This window comes from Xiphias gladius, chromosome 9 (assembly GCF_016859285.1).
Source record: "Xiphias gladius isolate SHS-SW01 ecotype Sanya breed wild chromosome 9, ASM1685928v1, whole genome shotgun sequence".
NCBI lineage: Eukaryota > Metazoa > Chordata > Actinopteri > Istiophoriformes > Xiphiidae > Xiphias > Xiphias gladius.
The window spans coordinates 20252170-20276866 of NC_053408.1; the positions used below are offsets into that span (position 1 = coordinate 20252170).

The 24697-nt window shown below is 40.6% G+C and overlaps 1 protein-coding gene and 1 long non-coding RNA gene across 2 annotated transcripts in view; one reads left to right on the top strand and one right to left on the bottom strand.

Moving 5' to 3' along the window:
• LOC120794509 (protein shisa-6) overlaps positions 1-24697 on the bottom strand; it is a 60318-nt gene that overhangs the window by 13514 nt on the left and 22107 nt on the right. The window contains exon 4 of the mRNA XM_040135633.1: positions 7691-7729. Within this exon, the coding sequence (XP_039991567.1) occupies positions 7691-7729 (39 nt within the window). The remainder of the gene's footprint in view (positions 1-7690; positions 7730-24697) is intronic.
• On the top strand, positions 3388-24166 carry LOC120794510. Its single transcript, XR_005708129.1, has 4 exons — positions 3388-3569; positions 20255-20395; positions 22674-22849; positions 24129-24166. It is a non-coding gene; the product is annotated as an uncharacterized LOC120794510 (long non-coding RNA).

Below are 24697 nucleotides of genomic sequence, written 5' to 3' on the forward strand. Positions count from 1 at the left end.
TACCCGCAGCCTACATCCACTGAGTCAGACTAGGTCCAGGGAGACAGGCCGAGCTGAACGGCCCACTGAGAAGAAGCAGAAGACTTTAGCTCATTAAAAACCTGGACAGACATGTTCAGTGATCCCTCCGTAATCTGGGACCAATTAACCATATTCAAGGAAGAGTCCCAGCACAACCAGCAACCCCAACCTCTCAGAGCCACGAGGCTGCTTATCGGCTCAGAACACTCCACTGCCCCTACACCTTCCTCGCCCTTTGACCTGACATCGCAAAATAACCTCCACACACCATGTTACCATGGAGCAGCCCCAGAAAACTACTTGTCAGAGATGAAGAGAGCTTACAGTCGAAGATAAGACCCCCCCCCCCCCGATACACTGCTGTCCATTAGTTATTGCCTTCATCTCCTTAAATTGGCACATTTAAATAGATGCAAAAGCCAGTGTTGCTGTCTAATCATATAGTGGGTTGATTATTTGTGATTGACATGCTCACCAGATTGTTGGGTTAAACAGGGTCCCTATTTCAATTGCTAAATGGATGTTTTTCTGTCTGTATGTTGATGACGCAGCTGTGTGTTTGTCAGATGGTGTCATTCAGATTTAGTGGCTGAATCAACCATATATCTATGATCAGTGGGCTGCAGGGGCCGGAATAAGACACTTTCTTCTGGATACTGTTGTCCTCACCCCCACAAGAAGATTACTCACATTACATTTCCCTTTGCTTATAACTGATCTCCAGAGAATACCTCCTTGCCGAGTTTGCATAATAGCATCCAGATGGCACACAAGTGACTCAGTACTCTGACGTTTGGTGTGGCATTCTGTTTCACTTCACACTTCCAAACATCACATCCAAATATAGCACACAGAGGAGTCAAGAGAAGGCATTCTGAGCTGACCACAAAACACCCTGAACCCTAAGTCAAAGTTAAATAAGGATTTGTAGAAACGATTGTGGTCACATGTTTGTGGTATTGTGAAAACCATCAGAGCACTGGTTTCTAAGAATTTGTATTTGGTCCAACAATTGAACAGCCACGTCATGGTATCCAGTCAGGGGAAACAAACAGTGTCAAAGTCCTGTGTTTTGTCAACCCATCCCTCCTCCAGAAGTCCCCCTCTGCTCCCATCATTATTACTACGGCCGCTAGATGTTGGCTAACCATAAAATGTAAGTATAGGTCATATAATGCTGCTTGCACTGATGACTTATGGCCTCATTTTTTACAGGACAGTCTTGCAGATTCTTCTGGACCAGCTCAGTATCCCTTGGAATTACATACATAATGGATGATTCTGCACCTGATGATTTACATTCAGTGCCAGTGCATCAACTAGTGTGGCCTATATGTAGCAAGGTGAAAAGTTAGAGTGTAGAGGACGGGGTGGTGGATCAGTGAGTGGAGAGTCCAACTTTCTAGCAGGAGAGTTCACATTCTGTCACAGATGTGCAGTCAACCCTAGCCCTAACCAAGATCTTTCCCTAAACTTAACCAAACCTAACCACACCTTATTTGCCATAACCACAATGTTTGACTAACCTCAGCCATACCATCAAAGCTAAGTGCAGAAATTTTGGAAAAGAAATAATTTTTTGAACATTAACTGTGTAATACAGGGTTTTGCATAATTGTCTGATACCACCATGTGCATCACATGCTATGGCCCTAAGGTTATTGAGCCCATTTGAGGAATATCTTTTAGAAGAATGGTGTTTATCTTTCCAGTAGAGTTCAAGAGACTTGTAGAATCTATGACAAGGAGCACTGAAACTGTTTTGGAGGCTTGTGGTGGCCCAACATCTAACTTAAGGCCTTGACTCAAAGTAGTTTGCACTATTCCTCTGACACCATCTAAATGAAAAATTGTGTCTAGCTTTTCTGAATTGGCACAGAAGAAGGTGGGCCAAAAAGTTTACCATCATTGAGAGGTCTGAGAAGCAATAACAGTTAAAATGGGGTTAAAAGGCACACACTATAGGACAATCTCTCCTTGATGGTATTCACAGTGTTGTGCTCATTTTTACACAAAGAAGGTGACTTTATACAACTACTTTCACGGAAGTAGTTGTATAAAGAATGAAGAGTTTTAGAGAGAAGGTCAGACAGAAGTACATTTTCATGCGCATGACCAGTCTTTGCATGCAGCCAGGTTTTGAGCACCGGTTGATGATCTAATGAGCACTCTAAGAATACTGACTCCTTGAGACACTTTTTTTTTCATTTCATTAAATATTAGGCATGATGCATAAGGTGAATCTCATAATTAGACTTGCAAGTTTGATTTCAAAAAAGGGAAATCCTTCAGCAGAATATGTTTTATGCACCAAATGTGAATAAGCATCTAAAAGCAGGAAATCCTTCCACTGTTCTGTAATTAGATGTGACAAAAAATTATGGTGGACACAGACTGACCACAAAGCCTTGACAATAAAGACAACTTTAGGAAGCCCTAAAGGCTTTGTAACACTCAACAACACAGAGGAGGGGGAGGAGTGGGGGAGACAAGTAAGTAAAGAGCTGGGGAGACAGAAATACAGGGGATACAGGATAAACTAGGGGTAAAAGCAGATAAGAGAAATAAAAGTGTGGGGGGTGTGGTGGGGCACTGGGATGAAAAAAGGAAAGAAACAGCAACATGGGCCAGTGAACACAAGGCAACCCTCCACCCTTCCACCCCCCGACTCCACATCGCCCTCCCCTGATCTATTAGCAAACCATCCTCAGCTCCCTGCTCCACTCTCCTCATGACATCCCTCTCTAAAACCAACAGCCCTTCCATCCCATTAGCCCTGCCAAGTGGAGCTACTGGAGTTATGAAAGGCCCAGAGGTGGAGGTGGTGGTAGAGGGGGTACAGAGTGCGCTGTGCATGTGTGTGTTTGCACGTATGTGTGCAAGATGTGTGTGACAGATATGAATGTGGATGTCTCTGTCCCGCTGGCTCTGTTGACAGCCTGGTGCTACCAACACGTCCCTGCTCTCCTCTCACAGCAAAGGAAGCGGAGGAAAGGGGAGCCACCGTGGGCTTGACATTTAACAAGTGACAAAGAGTGTTCACATTTAATCTCTAAATGTTAACTGCCATAATAGCCCCACTTCACTCGGTTAGTAGGGGACAAAGCTTTAGGCCCCTGGATAGAAATGGCTCCCACCTCCTCATTGATTTCACTGGTTGAGCAGGAGGCTTAACTCTGACCCAATTGCAGCACTGGTGATAATGCTTATAAGTTATATTTATAGCACTTCTAGCTCAGCTAATTTTAGCTTCCACTTCTCATTCTTAACTGAATGGCTACTGTGAGTCGGAGTTTGGACTTAAAACATGGATTTACCCTGACAAAAGACTTAACCTATATCTTTAAGTAAGCGTCTCATTTTAATAATAAATGTCTACTTCGTTGCTGTCGCCATTTGATATGATTCAACCTATAGTTAGAAAAGCTTGTGTAATTGCAACTTGTTCGGAAGAAGTAAAAGTAGAACTGAGTGGTTTGCATAATTAGCAAGAGCTACCATGACAACGAAAAGAACGCCACCCACAGAAACGTAAACTTCATCAGCAGGTATGAAACAGCACTTACTGACACTGTGAACCTTGTGCAACCTGCTTAGGTAATACTGTGTTTAACTACATTTATTCCAATAGAGCAAATTTCAATTTAAAAGCTCTGGGAACACAGTTTAGAAGCAATATCTTTGAGCCTAAACAGTAGTACAAAACTACAGTATAAGAGGTTTGACTGCTTGGTATCAAAGGTGTCAATAATATAAAGTGAAATAATTCCCAAAGATCCGAATTTACAAACATAAAAATCTAAATTTTAATATGATGTGAAAAAGAAAACATAATCAAGAAACTACTCAGCTCCCAACATCAGACAATATGCAAGTGTAAGACTGAAATAACCCGAAAGGATTTTCAAGTCCACGTTCATGAACTCAGCATAAAATCTGTGCTGATTTCAGCCCATTTCTGTCAGGGTCACCTATTGTTGGGAGGGAGGGGAGTAGTGGTGTGTATTTCTTTCAGCCATAAGTGCCTTTCCTGATACCACAAATGTTCAAATCCTAAATAAAGTCGCTTCAATATTACTCTAGCCTCTAGTTTTACAACAGTGTTGTTTGGTGTTACGTCCTGGCAGTTCGACATATAAATATCTTGTAAAGTTGATATGTTGAACGTGTTAGCAAACAGTTGCCTGTTTATACATCCAACAGACATGAGTTAACTTTCCATCCAAATTTAAGAGAGATTTTTCACAGAATTTCCAGAAAATCTGCAAAAGAAAATGCAAATGCACTGCTGTTATGCAAAGATTAGGAGTTGAGCTAAAGAGGAAGAGGGCACAATGAGATGAAGAAAAGATCACCAGTCAAATCAAAGTCAAATTTTTCATCTCTACAGTGGAGCGGAGACTTCAGTGGACATGTTAGCCACATGCTTAATGGATTTCATGATTTATTTCCTAAGTCTGATTCCACTGATTTTATCGATACTTATAAAATCAAAAACTTATTTTCTAATTTCCTGCGTTTCTCCCCCAAAAATGTACATAAAAACAGGTGCATGGAAACGTACGCACGCAGCATGATCATCATTAATTTGGAGTTGTGTTTCTGGTGGCCTTAAGATGTAAGTCAAGTATTCGCTGTCTTTTAAGCTCTGGTATCAAGCTTTTATAGCACCACTCCTCTATGTTCACCAGCTAGCAGCTAACGTTTTCTATTGGCCACTTGGTGCTGGGCAGGTAGTGCACTGTAGAGCTGAGTGGAACTGGAGAATTGGTGACATTTCTCTGGAGGTGTATCTGGAGGTGCAGGAAATATGAAAGCAGTATGTGGTAAGAAACACTATTAACAAGTACTGAAACATAAAAAAGTTGTATTAGAAGTTAGTTACCACTACAGCGTTACCTGCTGATTTACAGCTGTAAAATTAGAGGCTTTTATTTTAGAGTATATCTGATTCTAGTTATACAATTTTGTAATACTGTCATGATCATCTGTATAGCTAAAGTCTTTTAATATAGTTTATTGCTGGATTGCTGGGCTTGTCAGAGAACCTACATCTCATGTCGGCTAATGAGTGAAAATCAATTAACACACGTTTTGAATCGTTTGAAATTAATAGCTGCATTGAAATACTTTGATATCATTATCGGTTCACAGATAACACCATTAATGAGAATCCGTAGAGCTGCAGATTGCAAAGTTCCTGTGTTCTTTTAAGTGCAATAAAATCCCAGTCCAGACTGTTTCAATCCACATTGCCAGTAAGTATCGCTCTTTATCTCATAACTCACAATCACCCCCAAGACACCAAAGGCCAAGTAGTTACTTGACATGTCACTGCCTCTCCAGCTTTACAAATGTGCCATGATAGTCTCAGCAGGGACGGGGAAGGGCAGGAGGTTGAGAAGGACTTCATATCCAGTTCATTTTGAAATGTGATAGACAGTGAACCCACCATGGACTATCGTAACCCTGTGTGTTAAAAGGCAATAAGAGATCCTTTTTTTTGAAGTAGTGCTTTGTGATGTTCCTGCAGAGCTTGTCTGGTTTCACTGTTCTCTCACTACAAAGCCGAGTTGACTCATAGGGTTTAAAGGTAATACTCTTTGCTGAAAACAAACAATGTAACAGTATAGCATTTTCAACCGATGTCACATCGTGTGAATAATACTCTAATAAAAAAGCTATTTCTCTAAACACTTGATTGACATACCAACCGACTCCGTTTGTGGGCTGTTGAAAAGCAGACTTCCTTTGAGAGGAGGCGGAGGGCGAGGAAGAGGTAGAGGAGGAAGAGGAGGGTCCGTATATCGTAAGCAAGGATAAGCACAGATTTATCTGATGTCTTCTTAAAATAAAAGAAGTAACATCATCAAAACTGCCTTTATCCATGCCTTTATAGACCAGCCCTCCTCTCCACTGAGAAGGACAGAGTCGGAGACCACGCACACCATAGAGGTTAGGACATTCATTTCAGTAAAGTGGACAACACATAGCAAAAGCTTCAGAAATACAGTTCAAAACATACATTTCAAAAGGCAGAAATTAGAACAGCGGAGTGAAATGGGACCATTTGGGTTTTAAGGCACAACACAATGAAAAGAAAATGCAATGTGGGCCAGCTGCAACAAACATCAAGAGGTACAGAATATTCTTGTTTACAGACACTATGCCCTAGTTTGGTTAGTTTTTTTTGTTGTTTTTTTTTTTTTAATTAATTAGGCCCAAACTCTACTCACAGAATTGACATGTTAGCTGAAAACAAAAACTGTGCAATAGAAATCTCCTCTTCACAATGTTTCATTGTAGGCAAGCCCACATCATTGCACAATTGATTTAAACAGAACCAGGGGTGTAACGGTATGTGTATTTGCCTGAACTGTTGGGTACAGGACGTTTGGTTCAGTTTACCGTAGAATGTGCATAGTACTGTCTAATTCTGTCTACGTTGTAGTACGTGGGGAATATATTTTCCAAAGAACATCACATGTTGTCTCTAAGAGACCATGCTAGCTGGGTTATCCCCTGGATATATATAGTAAAAACTGCAGAAAAAAGATAATGCTCAGAATTGTTGCGGTTTCGCATTAAGTTACAGTGACACCTCACAAAGAGTGGTTGATCGGAGAAATACTGTGTATGAACCTGTGGAACGGAAGCTGAGCAATATATGTCTGCGGAAACAGAAACAATTAAGCATGCTATGCTTGAACTGTAGCTGAAGGATGTTATTTCTCTGGAAACAATCAAGCGCGCAATCATAAAATATTTGCAGTAGTATTGGTCTATTACAGGGCTTTAGGCCCACTATAGTATTCCTTAACGTGCATTTTAATGAGATATATCTAGTGCCCTGGCAGTTACAATTACCAATAAATGGAACTTCAGGATTCCATGCTAGGCAGATTAATCTGCCTAGCATTTGTCTGGCAACTTCATGGTGACAAGACTCTGGGAAGTCACTGCTTCTGTTTATTCACCAAAAAAATGTGCCAGTACTTGACTCCCCGTAAAACCACAAAATGTTATTTTTACACTTCTGTTCGTGTACGGATTAAACATATGGAATAGAAAAAGCTAATTAGTCAGCTTGTTGGTCGGTGTACTTTTGAACTTTGGAACAATACAGGCTAGCTGTTTCGTCATGCTTCCAGTCTTTATGCTAAGCTAATCACTTCCTGGCTCCAGCTCTGTTCCTAACACACAAATATTAGAGTGGTCTTTATATCCTCATCTAAGTCTTGACAAGAAGTTGAAAGTGAGTCCCAATATGTCAAACTCCCCCTTTAAGTTAAGTTTAAATAAGCTATAAACATGTCTTAAGAGACATTTTTTACCAAACCATACCAAACTGGGAATTTTTGTACCGTTACACCCCTAAAACCAGCACACACAAACCAGACTGCATACATGAACTCATCACATAGACAGGAAAGCTAAATGTCAAAGGGAAAATACATAGGTTAGGTATATAGATAGATAGAGGTCAACACGGAGGCACTGCACTACATTTAACACTCCAGGTATAAGCTGCCTCCAAACACTAATCAGGAACCAGATCTTACTTCTGATTACCACTATTAATCATTAACTGGTTCAAAAAAAAAAATACAGAAATAAAGAAGTGGTTAGAGGCAGCTTTGACCCTTGAACAAAGAACAGCCATCCCTACCATGGTGACTCTGTGAGCGGACCGGCCAATGTTTTTCTCCTAGAAAACAGAACCAAGTAGGTATTTATTATATTGTGTTACTTGTATGGTAATATAACAGAGAAATACAGTCATATTGAACAACCGGCAGTTACTGTTTTGTGCTGTAATGCAACAATACACAACACCACTCTTGGTTATTAAAAAAATGTCAATTTTTGTGACAATGGGCATTTGTTTCACTCCAACATTAGACAATAGTATAAAGGCATCATTTTATCAATAACATCTCATTTATAAGTCAAACAGTTCCCACATTTTACAGCAACAGATATGTCAAAACACGTAGTGTAGAAGGCTGCTGGAAATAAGAACAATTTTAGTGCTTGGAAATCGATTGTGTTACATTTTATCCTCACATCCGCTACTGGCTGATGCCACCTGTCACCATGACACAAAGCATCAAGTAACCTCTCTGTTTCTGTCTCTCATGCACACACGCATTCAGACACACACACGTAAACTGTCACCAAGGGTGGGAGAAGACAAGATGAAGATAGAGAATTTGGGTAGGAGGAGAAGAGAAGAGGATAATGAGAAGAAGGGAGGAGGTGTAAAAAGTCCCCGTTGTTCCCCGCACCCTGATACCACAGGGCTCCAGCCATGCGGCTCTTTGATCCATCACTATCGATTTACCATCAGCTTCTCATTGTCACCGCCTCCCACACAGCAGCACGCAGCTACAGGGATGCGGTCCGCGGTTCTGGGTCTGAATGCTACGCACCACTTTTGACCTTAAACACACTGACCAAATGAGCCTTTATAGTTTGGAGTACGTTAATAATAAGAGGGGGGAGCGTTGCTGTCGCTATAGATATACTGATGAGCGTGAATTGCAGATTTTTCCACATAAGCGTTCTGCTAACAGCGGGATAATAGCAGTTTACATGAAATCCACTGTGAGAGAAGTATGTATACAGCACATCTCAGTACTGAAACACAGTGTGTTGTATTCTATCCACTGTAGTACACATCGTTTCCTCACTGAAACAAGAGCACTTTAAGAACCTGGGATCTTGAGTATTTATTGTTCATTAAAGTAATAAAATGCACCCTCACTCAATTCAGTACTATCAGGGGTTTTGTTATTTCAGCCTTACTTGGTCTGGTAGGGCCAGTTGCCTATAGTGCCTAATGTTAGCTAATGCTATCTAATGTTAGATAGATGATGTTGTGTAATTACTAAGTCAGTTTGTTGACTTTATCGCTCTTCTATATCTGTGCTACTGTGACATGAGCATTTACAATTAGCCTTTAATTGTAAACGCAAAGGTATTTATTGTCTTTACCTGCTTTCAGTTTTACCAAATGATTTTAATATTAACAGCCGTGGGCCTCCATGCACTGGTATTGATCAGCAGCTCTTGATAAACCCCCGTAGATTTCTTATGGTCGTTTTGACCTCATGAGGCATTGAAATCTGCACTCATTGCACCTTGGAAGAACAGAAAAGACCACTGACATTAACTTTTTACTGTACTATGTTAAGCAGAGCAACTGGAGATTCCTGCTAGATGACCTTGAGTGTTATTCCAGTCAATAACTAATCAATGGCTTGATAGATCCATCAGACATGTAATGCAAGGCTGCCATATTGATGGCTGTGGAGTGTTTTCCGCCAGTGGACACGCTCTGTTATCTCCTGTAGCCTTTGTTTGGTCCATATCTGATGCCTCATGCCTGGTGAGGGGGGATAATGAGGACGATGCAGACATATTTCATGTAGTGTGGGACATGGTGGAACAAGTGAACTCAGGTGTAAGGCTTGGGAAAATGTGTAGCTGCTTTAAACCATCCATTTTCCCTGAGGTTTGGTTGAGGTAGTGCAGGTAATTCATCTGTTTGTGACCCCGCTATATAGGCTGCAAAAGACCAAACTGATCCCTTTATGGTCTGTCACACATCTGAGTGTGCGTCCGCAGTTATTTAGAAGCAAAATGTGACAGGAAACCTTGATCCCCAAGCGTTAGTTACAGTTCTCCTGACTCAACATTATGCAGTGTATTTGTGAAATGTGCAGTGTTTTAGTCAACAGAAACTTGTAAGGCTGAAGAGTGCTACAGGAGGATTCAGCATTGCCCCTCAGCACTGCACAAGCATACGATCATCTCATCACAGCATTGCCATGTAAAAGAGTCAGTTATTTGGACACACAATTTTCTTGTATTGCAGGGTGTGGAGACAAATCAAAATGTCTAAAAGTAACAGTGGAGGGATGGAATTTATAAAGACAACGCTTTTCAAGCAGGGATACAAATGACAGAAGTGTAATTGGCATCTCAGCTGTAAACAGCATTGGCGATGCTTCTTAATTGGAATAGGACTGTGTTTTTACAGTCAACTGCTACGCCTACATGTAGTCAGAAGGAGTGATGTTGGCAGTTACAGGCAGAATTCCTGACTTTCTGGTGCAGCATCACTAAGGGGAAAGACAGCTGCGAGTGAAAAGCTGCAGAGGAGACAGTGCACTGAGGAGACCTCCTTCCCACTGGCAAATCTACTTGCCAGCATGCCCGACATCAGGACTTAACAATGTTTGCTCTGATTTTCAGCCCAAGGTAACGCGTTCTACAAGGGCTCCGCTGCATTTCCAGCCACCTTTACCCCAGTTGGCCTTGACAAATAAGCAGGGCTATCTCCTGAAATCCATGTTGTGGAGTCAGCCCGCTCAAATATCAGCTGCAAACGTGTCATGCGTTCACAATATACATAGAGTCAAGGTAAGAGGACCTTTTTATGAGTCTTCAAGAACCATATACAGCCATAAGAACTTCACTATTTTGTAGGAAACTGTGTGCATTTGAAAGCGTTTGGTCCCACTCTGATCTTTATACTATATAAATATATATATATATACACTCACACCAGTCAGCCACAGCATTAAAGCCAGTTTGCTAAAACTTCATTAAACAATCATAGCTGTGAGTTTCATTGATAGTAATGGGCATTTCAGTGATGTTGAGGCTACATTATTGGAAATATGGACTCCAGGGGCTGCTGCCATACTGTGATGTATGTCGCAATAAAGCTAAATGGTTTTTTATGACTGTAAGACCACACATACTCTTGCTTTTCATATTAACACACAACGTAGCATATGTAATATCTCATGAACCCTGCTTGCTAATGGCGCCGTTGCATTGAACTTATGAGCCTGGGAACTCACACCACATTCAAAAACAACTGATCATTAATTCATTGCCACAAATGTATCTTGTAATGTGCTAATTCGGAGCTTTCAGTGTAGCATGTGCAGCTGCTGTTAGCATAATTCACCTTTTTACTGGCTTACTGCTCAACAGTCTGAGAAGCAGGAATTTCATGATTTAAAGGATACTCCCAGTTTATTACAGCTTGGATCTTATTTTCGTGGTTTTGGTTACCATTTGTTTCAGCAGCAATAAGTCGATTGCTGAGATCTGGGAACATGGCATCATTACTAAAAAAAAAGTAAAACAGTAACAAAATAATAAAAAACAGTATCCCTAGTAATTATATCCTTATTGGATGACTCCGCACCTAACAATTTACATCCAGTGCAATATTCAGTGTTAATACAAAAAGTACTGTGTCCTTTATTTAGTGAGGTAAAAAGTAACATTTTCATTGAATCTTATCCTGCATTTTAATTAATTCCTGAGTTTAAATTGTTTAAATTTAAATTAAAGTTTGACTGATTATTTCAATTGAAGTTACAGTGGCAAGAAATACAAGCAGTCAGATACTCAGACAGGTTTATAAAAAAAACCCTAAGTTAGCCAGACTCATTTGGAAAAGAAAATGAAGGCAAATGGTAAAATTATCACCCAATTAACTTTTCATTGTACACAATTATCATTGTCTTTCTGGTTCAACGTTGACCTGCTGTACTGGCCATTGTTTTGCACACAGTTTTACTGTGCAATGAGGAATTATAACCCACATTTCTGAGTGTACTCAGTTTAGGTTTAACCTCCAAATAAAGTGATTTAGATAATCTGGCTAAACTGTTAAATTGTTTACAACCTGTCATGTCTGTTTTTGACTGTTTCTTCTTTGTTGGGCTAGTTGTAGTGTTGTTGCCATGTTTCCAGGTTAGAGTTACTTACAGCCACAATACACAAAATAATACCAAGACAGAGTTAATATTGGTTTCAGCAGTCTTAGTTAGATAAACTGAAGGGTGTCTACTAGTCATTTGTAAGTTTATTGACAGTATGGAAAGGACTCTTTCAATGTGCATATGACATGAGTACTGTATTAAGATTAACATGAAAAACATTCAAACCTATCCTTTAGAAATATACTTTGGCCCGTACTTATAATATAGAGTTTAAAGTTTTGATTTCCAGAATGTGTATTTCTTTTCTCATTTGCCACCCCAGTTGTTGATTTCTTTCAATCAACACCTTACTGAGTGAAGACGCGCTCGGTTTCTTGCTTCACTAATCACGTTGCATTAGCATATTAACAAATCAATTGGCACGAAGGAGTGAATCTTTCTGTACCTGTGGCAAAACACTGGGTGCAATATTATGTAGCATACTGAATGTGTGATTTGTTTCACACTCCCCGTCCCTCACCCGACACACACACACACACACACACACACACACACACACACACACACACACACACACACACACATAAACACACACATATCACCGCTCCCCTGCTGGGTGTGTTGGATTGCTATCAATCCCTGAGAAAGCTGCTTACATAACCATGCTGCCAGCACCAGCCCACGTCAGCCTCCATATTAGATGATAGCATCTTAAATGGCTTTTTGACAATGTTGCACCTCACTTGCAGTTTATGAAGACAAGGGCACTTGTGTGCATGAGAGCGACGGGGGTGAGTGACTGCTGTTTTGCCTGTAAGTGATGTAAAATAAGATGGTGTGTAATGAAACGGAATGAAAAGGGATGATGTCGCTGGGATTCTTCCACAGAGAAAGCTGTTCAGCCAACTTTAAGAGCAAAAAGATAGTTCTGATTCATTTGTGTAGCATCTTATGCAATTGCTTAAAACATATTCTCTGGGGCTTGAAAATAATGATGTTAAATATTTATGCTTAACTAGTTCAGGGGTTGAGATTGTAAAGCATGAAAGCCGATCGTGACGCGATTAACAAAAGCAGAGTACAAAGTTGCCGGAGTTTACCAGTCTTCTTGCAAGGGAGAAAAAAAGCTTTCTTCATTAACTCTCCATCTCATACAGCATCCCCCAAGCTCAGATAGAGCAGAGCGAGCGAGCAAGGAAAAGATTAAGAGAGGGAGAGGGAGAGCAAAGATTCGATAAAGAAGGGGAGAGTCTTATTTCAGTACTTCACACATTGCTGGATGATCAAAGTAGAAAATGCTGTTTTAATTCCAAGAATCATATCTCATCTTCTGTCCACAAGCTCATTATAGAGAATTATGCTGCAGGACAGAGAAGAAGAGACGAAGAGGAGAAGAAGGAGGCAGAAAAGGTACTGAGAAAAGGCCTCCAAAATCCAGCTAGTCTGCTACACTGTACTTAATACTCCTTCTTTTTTTGCTAAGCACTGATTACAGCTAGCCTTTCTCGAGCGGTTATGGATGTTGTAAATGGGCAATAGTGACCTTTGCCTCAATCCCGAGGCACTTCTCAGTGATTCAGCCCCGGTAGGGGGGGCAACCTTGGAGTAAAACGTCATTTGAAATGGACATTGTTTGGCTAGTTACTTACAGCAGAAATAGCTTGAAATGGTCATTACATTACTCTCCATTGCTCAGCCCAGGTCCTTCCAGCAACTCTAAAGCCACCAGTACCTTCACAGTAAAGCTGCAGGTTTCACACACACTCACACCCTCACCCAACTCTCGAAACCCAATTTATTCCTTAATGTAGGCTTAACAGTGCCTAGCTAGCCAGCTAACAAGATACAACATGTAAATAAGACAACTTGGGAGTTTCCAGAAGGCATATTTTCTCCTCTTTTAGCAAAGGCTAGCTAACCCCCCCACACCGCATGCCACCGCAGCAAGCTAACATGTCCAGTTCCGTCACTCCACTCAACACGCAGAAACAAGACTGATATCAACCCTCCCGCCAGCTCCTGCAAAAAGTAAACCCACATAATGTGGAAATAACAGAAAGTTACTGGAATAAGTAACCATTACTTTGAGTACATACAAAGTAAGATGGCTAAATTCAAAAACACGTTTTTCTCGCCTACACCAAGCTGGCATTTTTGTAACTTGAAAATGTAAGTTAGTTTAAAATGCTAAATGCAAGAAGCAATAAAGGAGTTGTCATTAAGCTGTATTTATGTTATTCTTCAACTTTTTCATTTTAAAACAGTGACATGACCGATGTCTCGCTGCAGGAATTACTGCTTTTTAACAAGTGATATTTGATAACCAGTGTCAAATTACTATTAAACACTTGTTTTGTTGTCTGACAACAGAAAGAGAAAAATAAGAAATACTAAGTCATGAGTTCATCTGAATTAAAACAATGTTTAGGTGATCGAAGAGAGCAGTAGGGGCTAAAATGGAGCTGCACCTCAGGGGGAAACCAGGCTGTAACTGTCACATCCCAAACCAGAACTAGTTTCTTTTAGTTGTTGAGGTGTTTGAGTGTGGACAGACAACTTTACAAAAAGAACCTGAAAAGGCAAGTGTGGATGCACATTATTTCTATATGTAAGCAGTTTTAAAAATCAGCTGTCTTGTGGATGTAGACTGTGTATCTGTAATCCATCACACTACCTGATACTGAACGAGCTTCAGGCCAACATGACACAGAAAGGAAATATCAGTCAACTGTTTTACAAATGTTTTCACATCTGTTTTAATGCCAAGTAAATGTCTTCAGATGAGCTAATAGCACTAATACAGAATGTAGTGGATTAGTTTGGGCAGAGTCTAATGACCCCAGCTGACTGAGGCCACCGATTTAGCAGCTGATGTCAGATGGATATCAAAAAATCTCAATAAAACTAATCGCCTAAAGTAGATGAATGCCCACAGGATGACACCTGATGTTAGGTTCTACAGCAGCACCTAGCATTGAGGCGTAGCTGTCCTGAAAACCCTCCCAGTTCTGGCATCACTTGCATTTTGCCCACCGAGCAAGCAACAGACACAGATACCTGACCACAAAGTGTGTGCACATCCTTCCATACATTACTCCTGCAGCTCCCCATTCAATAGCACAATCAGGCTCAACAGGGGATCCAGTCTCCAGTCATTACAGCCAGTTAATTCTAAACTCATTAACAATGGAGCCATAACAATTGTGCTCACAAAAGAAGAAGGTGTGGGTGGACTGTCTTCACGCAGGAGGAAAAAAAAAAAAGAAATGCTGGGTTTTTCATAATCAACTGTCAGTCATTTGCTAAGATAAAGGCTTCTTTAAGTCTGCATAAGGGACAGGAGCCCACAGTTGCAATTTAATTACCAATTTGCCGGAGTTTTACAAAAGAAACATAAGTATGCAGTGTCATGACTACGGAGGTTTGGCTTCATGAATAGAAATGTGTTTCTACAAAAGACAGAAGAGAGAGTTGAATTAAAACCCTGACACATTCATTGTGTGTTATGATTTTTCTGTCTCCTCTGACCTCCTGGTTGAATATGGAATAAAAAGAGAAAAGATCTGGATGAATATTAACCAGTCTTCACTGTACTGGGAGAAAATCTTGGTGACTTTTCATGCCCTCTAGGATTTTTTCACCAATTCACACTTTGTTTAGCTTTTGGTAATTTTTCAATAACAATGAGTTCAAAAGTCAATTTTTTTACCATTAAAAATTCAGAATCTTCAGAGGCACACCATATTCCTGGATGCGAAAGAAAGGATATCCTGCTTCAACAGCAGTGTTGCCAAACAACCTGAAGCACAAAAGCCGACGACACTTGACAATGTGTGCAAAAATTTGCACCAGGCACGAGGTGTGAGTGAAACAAATCTGAATATTGATTGAGGCCATTCAAGGCACCTTGGCACCTATTGATACGTCAACCATCCTGCTACATCCAGTAAAGCCTGTCAGTCTCACAAGCAGAACAGTGGCCCAAGGACACCTCTCTTTTCTGCTCTGTTTTAATTGCTGTTGGCACTGCACGCCGTGACTCATGGTAATGAGTTAATGAAGTCATTGAGATTTAGTGAGCAGCCACAGGCTACGGACTTCCTGCCGAGAATAGTGCACCGCTGAATATGGCTTTATTAACATTTCAATAAAGTGCCACTAGTCACATCAGCTGCACTGATCAGAGCAATTGTGATTAATTTTGTAGCCTGCCAGATCAGACTGGAGGGAAATAGGTGGGATGGGATAACTTGGGAAGACGTTTATGGCACCATATGCAGGCATTTTAATAATTCATGATGATTAGATTTCACGGGGAAGTAAATCCTTTGCTCTTTGTGCAATTCTTTCTTTTTCAATTCACACAAACCACACTATTAAGTTTTCGTGTTTTAATTGTTTTACAGCATTGAATCAAAGTAGATTTAATGTTGTTTGTTAGCCATGCTAGCAGCAAGCTCTGGGCATGGCAATGTTTGTCTGCCAAGCCCCTGACTTTTCCCCGAGTGCCACTTTGAGGTTGACATTTTTGTGTTGAGTGAAAAGTCTCAAGAACTATTGGATGAAATTTGGATCATACATTCATATTCCCCTCAGCATGAACTGTAATAACTTTGGAGATCCTCTGACCTTTCTTCTAACACCATCATCAGGTCAAAATTTTAATTTACAGTTTAGTTTACAACTAAATACCTGCGAAACTAATGATATTCCCATCAGCTTTAGCTTTTCTTTGTGTTTCTATGCTAATCTACCGTTAGCATGCTAACACACTGGAAAAAGATTGTGACCATTCTACCTGCTTAACAACAGCATGTTAGCATTATCATTGTGAGAATGTTGCTGATCTTAGCATTTACCTCAAAGCACCACTGTGCCTAAGTACAGCTTCACAGAGCTGCAAGCCTGGTTGTGACCATAATCATCACGAGCATGGCCAGCTGGTGTTAAAGGTCACATAATTAGTTAAATAGAGATCACTTTTGTGTAATCAATAGACTTTAGTATAAAAACAGCTCTGTCAAAAATGTCCAGTTTTGGTATGACAAAGCTGTAAATCGTCTCTAAGAGTTGTGAGGGGGGCCAACAGGAGACTTGTGACAATTCTGAAAAAGTTTCAAGCTTTGGAGACTCAGACTGAAGAGTTTATACATACCGTTATACAAGCATTTCCAGGTGCTTCCCCAGTCCCAGCTTAATGGTAAAGACAAAGACACTGAAAAAAACCTCACACAGTTTGTCAGGAGACCAGAGGGAGACTCTTGGGTCAGCTGGATGAAGCTTCTATGGTCTGATGAGACCAAAACTGAGCTCTTTGGTCAAAACTTGACCCCGACATGAAAGCTGCCAAGGGGGGTGAATGAATTTTTCTATGAACTGTATAATGTAGTTTCTGCAAAAACTTGTTATACCAGGATCACATATAACTTTTGGGGTTATTTATTTGTTTTCTGAGGATAAAGTTTTGGGCAAGAACGAAAGTTGTGACAGAGTATGCTCTGTTCCAGATATAATCAGCGAACATTCAAAACATCATAAGCATGAAAATATCATGAAATGCTGTGGGAATCCTTCCTATATATAATATTTAGTTTTAATTATAATGCATCTCAATTTAAATGAAGTTTGTTGTATTATCTATTGAGCAGTAAAACTTAAATGAAAATTTCATGGAATCTTGAAAAATACTGACTCATTCCACAACAAGAAGAAAAAAGTGGAAACAGGCTTTGTGAAAATGTATTTATGCATTATTTCAGATTTGATGTCAGTTAATTGGTTAAAGCGCCTGTCAAGCGATCAGTATGCTACGTGAGAGACTAAGGTAGGGCGAGCCTCAGTCAGTGGCAGGGGAGATATCTGACAGAGCCTTCCACCGATCTAATTAAGTAGTAACCCTCGCTGAGAGAAAACCAGAATGAGCCGAGAGGAAAATCCATAGAATTCATTTCCAGAGATGCAGTGGCAATTTGTTTCAAACTGACAAATACTGTATTCATTAGATGTACAAAAACATAAATCATCTTCTGAATTTTTTATGGGGGTGAAGGACCCCTTTTGTCATTGTTGGTCATTTTGCTTTGCTAAACTGGCACATTAGCGCTTGACAGAAAGAAAGTCTGTCTGTCCTGTGTACTTTTCCCCTTCAGCTCTACCTTGATGTTTTCATCTAGCTTTGGTTTACTCCTGATTTAGCAAATCTAGGGCTGCTTGCGCAAATATTTTGGAAACCTGTTGAGACTAACAGCATGCTACATTATGGAGAGGCACTCTGGAGAAGAGGGCAGGAAGAGGCCAGCCCGCAGATTGCAAGGTGATGGGAACCAGGACTCCTTTGGTTGGAGAAGGAACATTTCCCACTGTGTGAAATTACATCTGCACAGCCAAAACTGCAAAACAAACAATTTCAAATGTCCCGATTTGTGAAGAGATCCAGGGAATCCTGCCTGCTCCCCTTCATAATGCAAACCGTCAAGAGGATTGGTTAACTGAGGACGCCTGCTTATGGCCTTTATTTGGGCGAAACCCAGCAAACTCTCTGACAAACAGTTAGTAGCTGGTGTGCCAGTGAGGCATTTCTTTCATCTTGCACCATTACTCTGTTGATATGATGTGGGGAAACAAATTGAAAGATGACTGAAGTGGAAAATAACTGTTAGTATATTGTACGTCTGTATAAACTGGTGAAGCATTGTAATTATGCACCAGAGCCAAGCGTGAAATGTTTACACAGGGAAACTGCTACAGAAATGTGCAACACGTACAGGGCATGTTAATAGATGAAATACAAGGAGTTTTTAAGGGTGTGTTTAATTATTACATTCTGCAGCTGCAAAGCCAACAAGCTCCCTCTGCCTTTGACAAAGCGTCATATTTCACGTTGCTATGCGTTTCAGTCAAATGAGAGTGAGTCAGGTTGATAGATCGAGGGTCTGTTGAGATGATGCATTTCCCCTGTGATTGCTTTCTTAGCTATAACTCACAGCATAGGGTGATTAGTAGCCGGAGGCTGACACCTCTGCTTGCGCCTGTGTGATGGAGCCGTCTCATAGGAGGGTCCAGTTACCTCTGCCACAACACTGATCTTTGATTGCCGGGCTCAATCAATGGGCCAAAATAATAGATTATGTGCATTCCTATCAATCAGACTGCCAGGTGAAGGAAGTCGTGAAGGACAGACAGCACCTATGCTGTTTATGAATGAGGCTGCACAACTTTTAGAAATATCACTCAAATTCTGTCTCCTGGAAGACATTGTGTTACCTGTCAAAGATATTTTGGGAGGAATATGTCTGTGCTGTCCTTGACCAGTCTATGCATGTAATGAGAGAGGGCAACAGTGACAAAGTGTTAGCTTGACACTTTAACTGAGGTAACATCCACTGATACCAGCCTGTTTTTAGACACAGATTTAGGCCATTAGGGCTGTCACAAACACATATATGGTTCGAATACATTTGAAGGCAACCAATGTAGCCCAATCCTAACCCAGATTGTACAATTCATGTGATATTCACTGGCTCACTTGTGTGACAGGCTAAGCTGCATTTTTTTTTTTGAAAACAGCTTTTAATTCACGATTTCTCATCAATGCTGTCCAAAAGCTTTCCACACATTACTTCTCAGATTCTTTGGGGTCATGATTATCTTGTTCAACCCAGCTTGCTAGTTTCTGCCATTTTACGTTAATGAAGAGAATAATAATAGCCTAATTTACTGGTAGTGTAACATTTTGTTTAATAGATATGAGTGAAAGTACATTTAAAGGCAACGCATGGCCTGCTGGACTTCCACATTGTGAATCCGACAGATCTATACCAGTTGATGGTTTAACTTTTCCCCCACATTCAAATGGTTGTTCGGATTTAAATAAACAGCAGCAGCCGGCTTGCTAGTTTCTGCCATTCAGATCTACTACCATGCAAATGTGTGGCTTGTCAAACTGAGATGATTCACATGGATGGGAAAATGACATTTCCTCAATTAGTGTTCTAAAAATATACCCCAAAATGGCAGCCTAGGGTTATTGCATCATATGAGATCGTTAGCAAGCTGGGCCACAACGCCCTCAGACAGAGGATATGCCCTTGGTTGGTCCCATTGCTGCGGTGGATCAACCAAAACAACCAATTTAGACATTAAGTCTTTCACATAACCCTAATAGTGTATTGATCACTATCAAATTCCATTCTGTGTCACAACAATATACACTCTGGATTTAGAGATCATGTTTTCAGGCCTTTAATTAAAAGCAAGATTGTATAACCTCAGCACAAGCATAACGCCACTAGGGTCTGTGGACTCAGTTATAGCTAAAAGGCTAATGAGCTATCTAAAAGACTTGAAGTCAGTGAGCTGCCAGCATGCACTCTAGATATCGTCTGGAAACAGTTTCCGTTTTTTACTACATTTCCCAGGGGGCTTTGTGGCAGCTGCATGGCTGATTCCTCCTGGTTTAATTTAATATCTTCATGCTTCTCCAGATTGCTGCGTCTGCCACATAAACCACCATGGTCAAGAGAGAGATGGAGGAGGGAAGAATGAAAAGTCTTTTGGGCCGAAATCTGGTCCAGCTGTGGTCCAGAGGACAGAACTGGATGGTATCAACTCCCTACGCTGCCTGGGTGGGTTTAAGCACTCAGAAGCAATTCTTGAGACAGTTCAATTTAACTTCCAGTGAGCAAATATTGACTCACTCTCTTGTAAATATTTCATCTTCTCAGAACGGCTGATTCAGTGTGATAAAACGACCAAATACTAGTTACTGGAGATTACTAATTAATATTTGAGCAGATTAATAATGTAAAAGTCACTTTTTGACTGTTTCATTTCCTAACCTCACCTCCTGGCACACAAGGAAAGCGTCTGAATTATTCTGTCCTCCGTTGTGCAAAACAAGGCTATAGGGTGACATCAGCTGCCATGTGAGTCTCCTCACCCAGCGAATGAAGACAGGCATGAATTTTATTACCTCTCCGTAGACGGACTGCAAAAGAGTTCTGGGCTGTTTAGAATGAACCTGATGCAGTATTGATGGCGCTGGTCAGGTTGGCACAGACAATGCTCTGAGTAGATGGATCAATTGCACATCAAGGGAACAGAGGCAGTTTAGCGAAGGGAGCACAAATGAAGCAGATCTACTTTGTGTGGTGTAAAATGGACAGAAACTGTACATGGTAGGCTACAACATAAAGCCTCATTAGAAAGCTCATTGTCAGGAGAACACAAAGAGCATCTAAAACAGGTCCAGCTGTTTATGGGGACAGCCATGTTTTGCAGCATCACAACATCCCACATCAGTGTCATGTCACTGCTGCGGTTTGCCCACAATCGGCTGACTATTATAATTAATAGACTGAGCAAGCAAATATGGGCTTGGGTAGCAGCGTGCGGTAGCATGGATACAGGAACAGTTTTTACACTTAACACCTCGAGTGCTTCGCTGTCAGCCTTTGCGCTTCATTGCCCTCAGCTGCAGGAGTCAACTCTCCCTGCAGGGTCCTTTTTTGTTTTTTCACCATCAACTACCTCAGAGAAAACACTGGCTGGAAATTGCTTGTGCATAAGACGTGCGCATTAGTGTTTTAGGTTTCTCCCTAAATGGAGTTATTAAATTTAATGGAAAATTTCCATTAGATGATTTAATTGTAAATACTGATTTATACTCCAAAACTGGACATAAGTGCCCTTAAGTGATTGGAGCCCTGTGGTGTCTCAACACCAGCTAAAAGGATTTTGTTAAATCTGGCATTTGATTGGTCTGTTGCTGCCAGTGGATGTAATCCTGAAGCCATTTTTCAGCCAAAACACATTTTTAGAGTAAGAAAGTAGGAAAGTGTGATACAAAATATAAACTATGTTGGCACTACAGCAATTGCTGCATACTACATAGAGCTGCATAACCACCTTTTTATAAGTCCACATAGCACTAGCAATCTGACATTAGCAATTTGAGCCATGGACCCCTTAATGACATTCAAAACTTGGGAAAATCCACTGTTCTGATGAGTTTGTATTCCACTCAGAAAGTGGAAATTGGTTAGCCTAGCTTGCTAATGTAGCACTGATTCCACTGTACTTCCCGTGGTACTTCAAGCCCTGCCGAGTCATTGTTGTCGAGCATTATATACAGAGGGGGGTCTAGCTACTGTTAGCTGCTTCTTTCAGCTAATGTGATTTGATGACAAATATCAGGACTCACATGAGTTGGCCCTGTGATGTCAGCAGTCCGCACATTGCTCTTTGATTGAAATCACAGAATGTAGGAAGTCATTTGTGGAATAAAATGCGGAGTACCATACGGAGTAGTGTAAAAAGTAACGTACAGCGTTGCGGAGTATCATACGGCGTGCTTACATGAAAACTGCAGCTGGTAAAATGCCTGTTAGGCTGTTGGAAGTGATGTGATATTAAATAAAACAACTTTTAGTTCCAGCCTACACCAATTGCGCAAATTGAATTGAAATGTTGGGTTTACTGTCACTGACAGCAAGGATTTATACAGTATACTGATTTCTTACCAAAATTCAGTTCGATTCAGTTTCAGTGCAGCTTTATTATAAAAATGTCCATCTTATATTATTCTATAGTAGTGTCTGTTTTTTATAGCTCCATCCACACACTGACCATGTTACTGTATTCCTAGTCTGAAGCTTCTGAAACATCCTTGTCTTGCCTCCACTAATGTCTGCATTCCTTGGGGATTTGGAGTTGTGTGCAAAATAAAACATACTAGCCGGTACACAGTATCTCCAAAGGAGGAGGGAGTGAGAGACTGGGAGCATTGACATGCTGAATATCCACTGTTTTACACCGGCATATGGATGTTTCTATTCTGCCATATGTGCCTGAGGGGAATTCTCCCTTGAGCTAGCTCTTCCTCTTTCTTCTGCTCCTCCTCAGGGATCTCCAGCCCCCTCCACCACCGCTCCTGTCATCCCAGGCATGCTAGCTGGGAGCCTTTTCTCCACTGCGTCCTCCCCTGGCTTCTGTCACCAACCGCTGTCTGAGTGTCTCAGCTGAGGCCCCATCTCCCCACAGCTCCCGCTAGCTCTGCAGTGCACTGTGCCAAATGTGAGGTAATTAAGACACAGAAAACTCCTCTCCTCAGTTGGGAAGAGGATTGAAAAGCTCATATCTGTCAGAAGCGGCAACATGCAGCTAATTTTGCCTGATTTGAAGGTGCTTCAAGGGTGTGCCAATTACTGTGTGCATAAACTATAGACAGCAGTATTTGACTTGAATGGCAAGAATGCATAGGGATAGTTTGGGGGACAGAACAGTTTGTTTGCATCTTGACAATGTTCCTCCTCTGCCAATCTGCACTTGTAGTTCTGACACTTAACTACTAGTGCACTACATTCTGGCTACAAATAGATATATACATTTTATTAAACATCAGATAGGAGCCTGTCGTGATATTTAACATGTAATGAAAATCTGATAACAACCAGTCGTGATTTTCCCATTTTATTAAATCTAAGATCTCAGCCGTTATGTTTTCCACCCCTGATAAGATTAAGGTTTCTCCCTGAAAACAGCTACATAAAAAAAGTCTGTGAATAAACGAAATTTCCATTGAAATGCATTATGCATCCTACAGAAACCCTTAACACAGAACAGACTGAGTGGGTCACTCTGATTCACATACCTGCTAAACCCTTCATAGAATTTCATAAGCCTTGGTGTCAGTGGTTTTAGTGTCACATGATTAACTAAATAGTCTCTTCAAATTATATCTTTAAATGTATCTTCAAAATATTTATCTTCAGATACTCACATAGGACAGGCTATGATAATCAGAGTAACATCAAGTGTGAGTCTGATACAATTTATTTATACTGAAATAATAAAAATGGAAAGAAATGACTATTGCAGCCATTGGTTTCCATTCCATTCCTTATGAAAATTATGAATCAGGCATGGATTAATTTTAAAAATCTGCACTCCAGTACCTAAAAATGATTATGCAACTGGCAAATTGAATGCAGACTTGATCTTCACTGTGATTGATTACATCTTAAGCACGGTTCAACAGTATGGTCATACTATCAGAAAATGAATGGAGACAAAGGCAGCCATTGGTTTTCCATTAATTTAGGCTTTTGAAACTTTCTAATCCATTACTGTGAACATCAAGTCTGCAACAATAGGAAACCAATCATTGCCTGTTGGTATCCACTCATTTTCTCACAATATGAATGGAAACAAATTGTTTGCTGGAATGTTTGGAAAAATACATTAACATTTTAAAAAATACATTGAAATTTTCAAATAATGCTTCATCCAACTATGACACGTTAAGTCCATATCTCCTCCTCTCCCTCTCCATTCATACGCATTTATTCATTAATGCAGGTATTTTTGCCTCCAGAGCTGCAGAGCCTGGATCTGTGATTGCAAACCACCTACTGCCCCCATGAGCCTGCTCAACACCCACTGCTTCAATTATTATTATTCTTATATTTAGTCTCATCATTATTATTGTTATCATTAGTTTAATTATTTTTCATATCATTGTTATTATACATCTTTATGGGGAACCTGCATTTTGCAATGTTCTCTTTCCACCTGCTCTGTCTCTTTCCCTCCCCCTGTCTCCCCCTCTCTCCCCTTCCTGTCTCACTCTCTTTAACCTCTGTTATGATTTGGTACTATATAAATAAAATTGAATTGAATATATAATTTGTACTACATGGGCTATAACATGTAAATCTACTGGTATGATCCTTTAATGTGTATTCATAACTGATATTGTAATGTCAGTACATAGCACCTCATCTAACAGTAACACCAGTTACGTCATGCATAGACCTGATCCGGTTGATTCATAATGATGCAGTGTGAGTGACTCTCCCTCCTGTGTTTTCACACCCGTATCATATTCCCTCCACGCCTCACTCAGCGGGGGTTTAACAGGCTGGCTC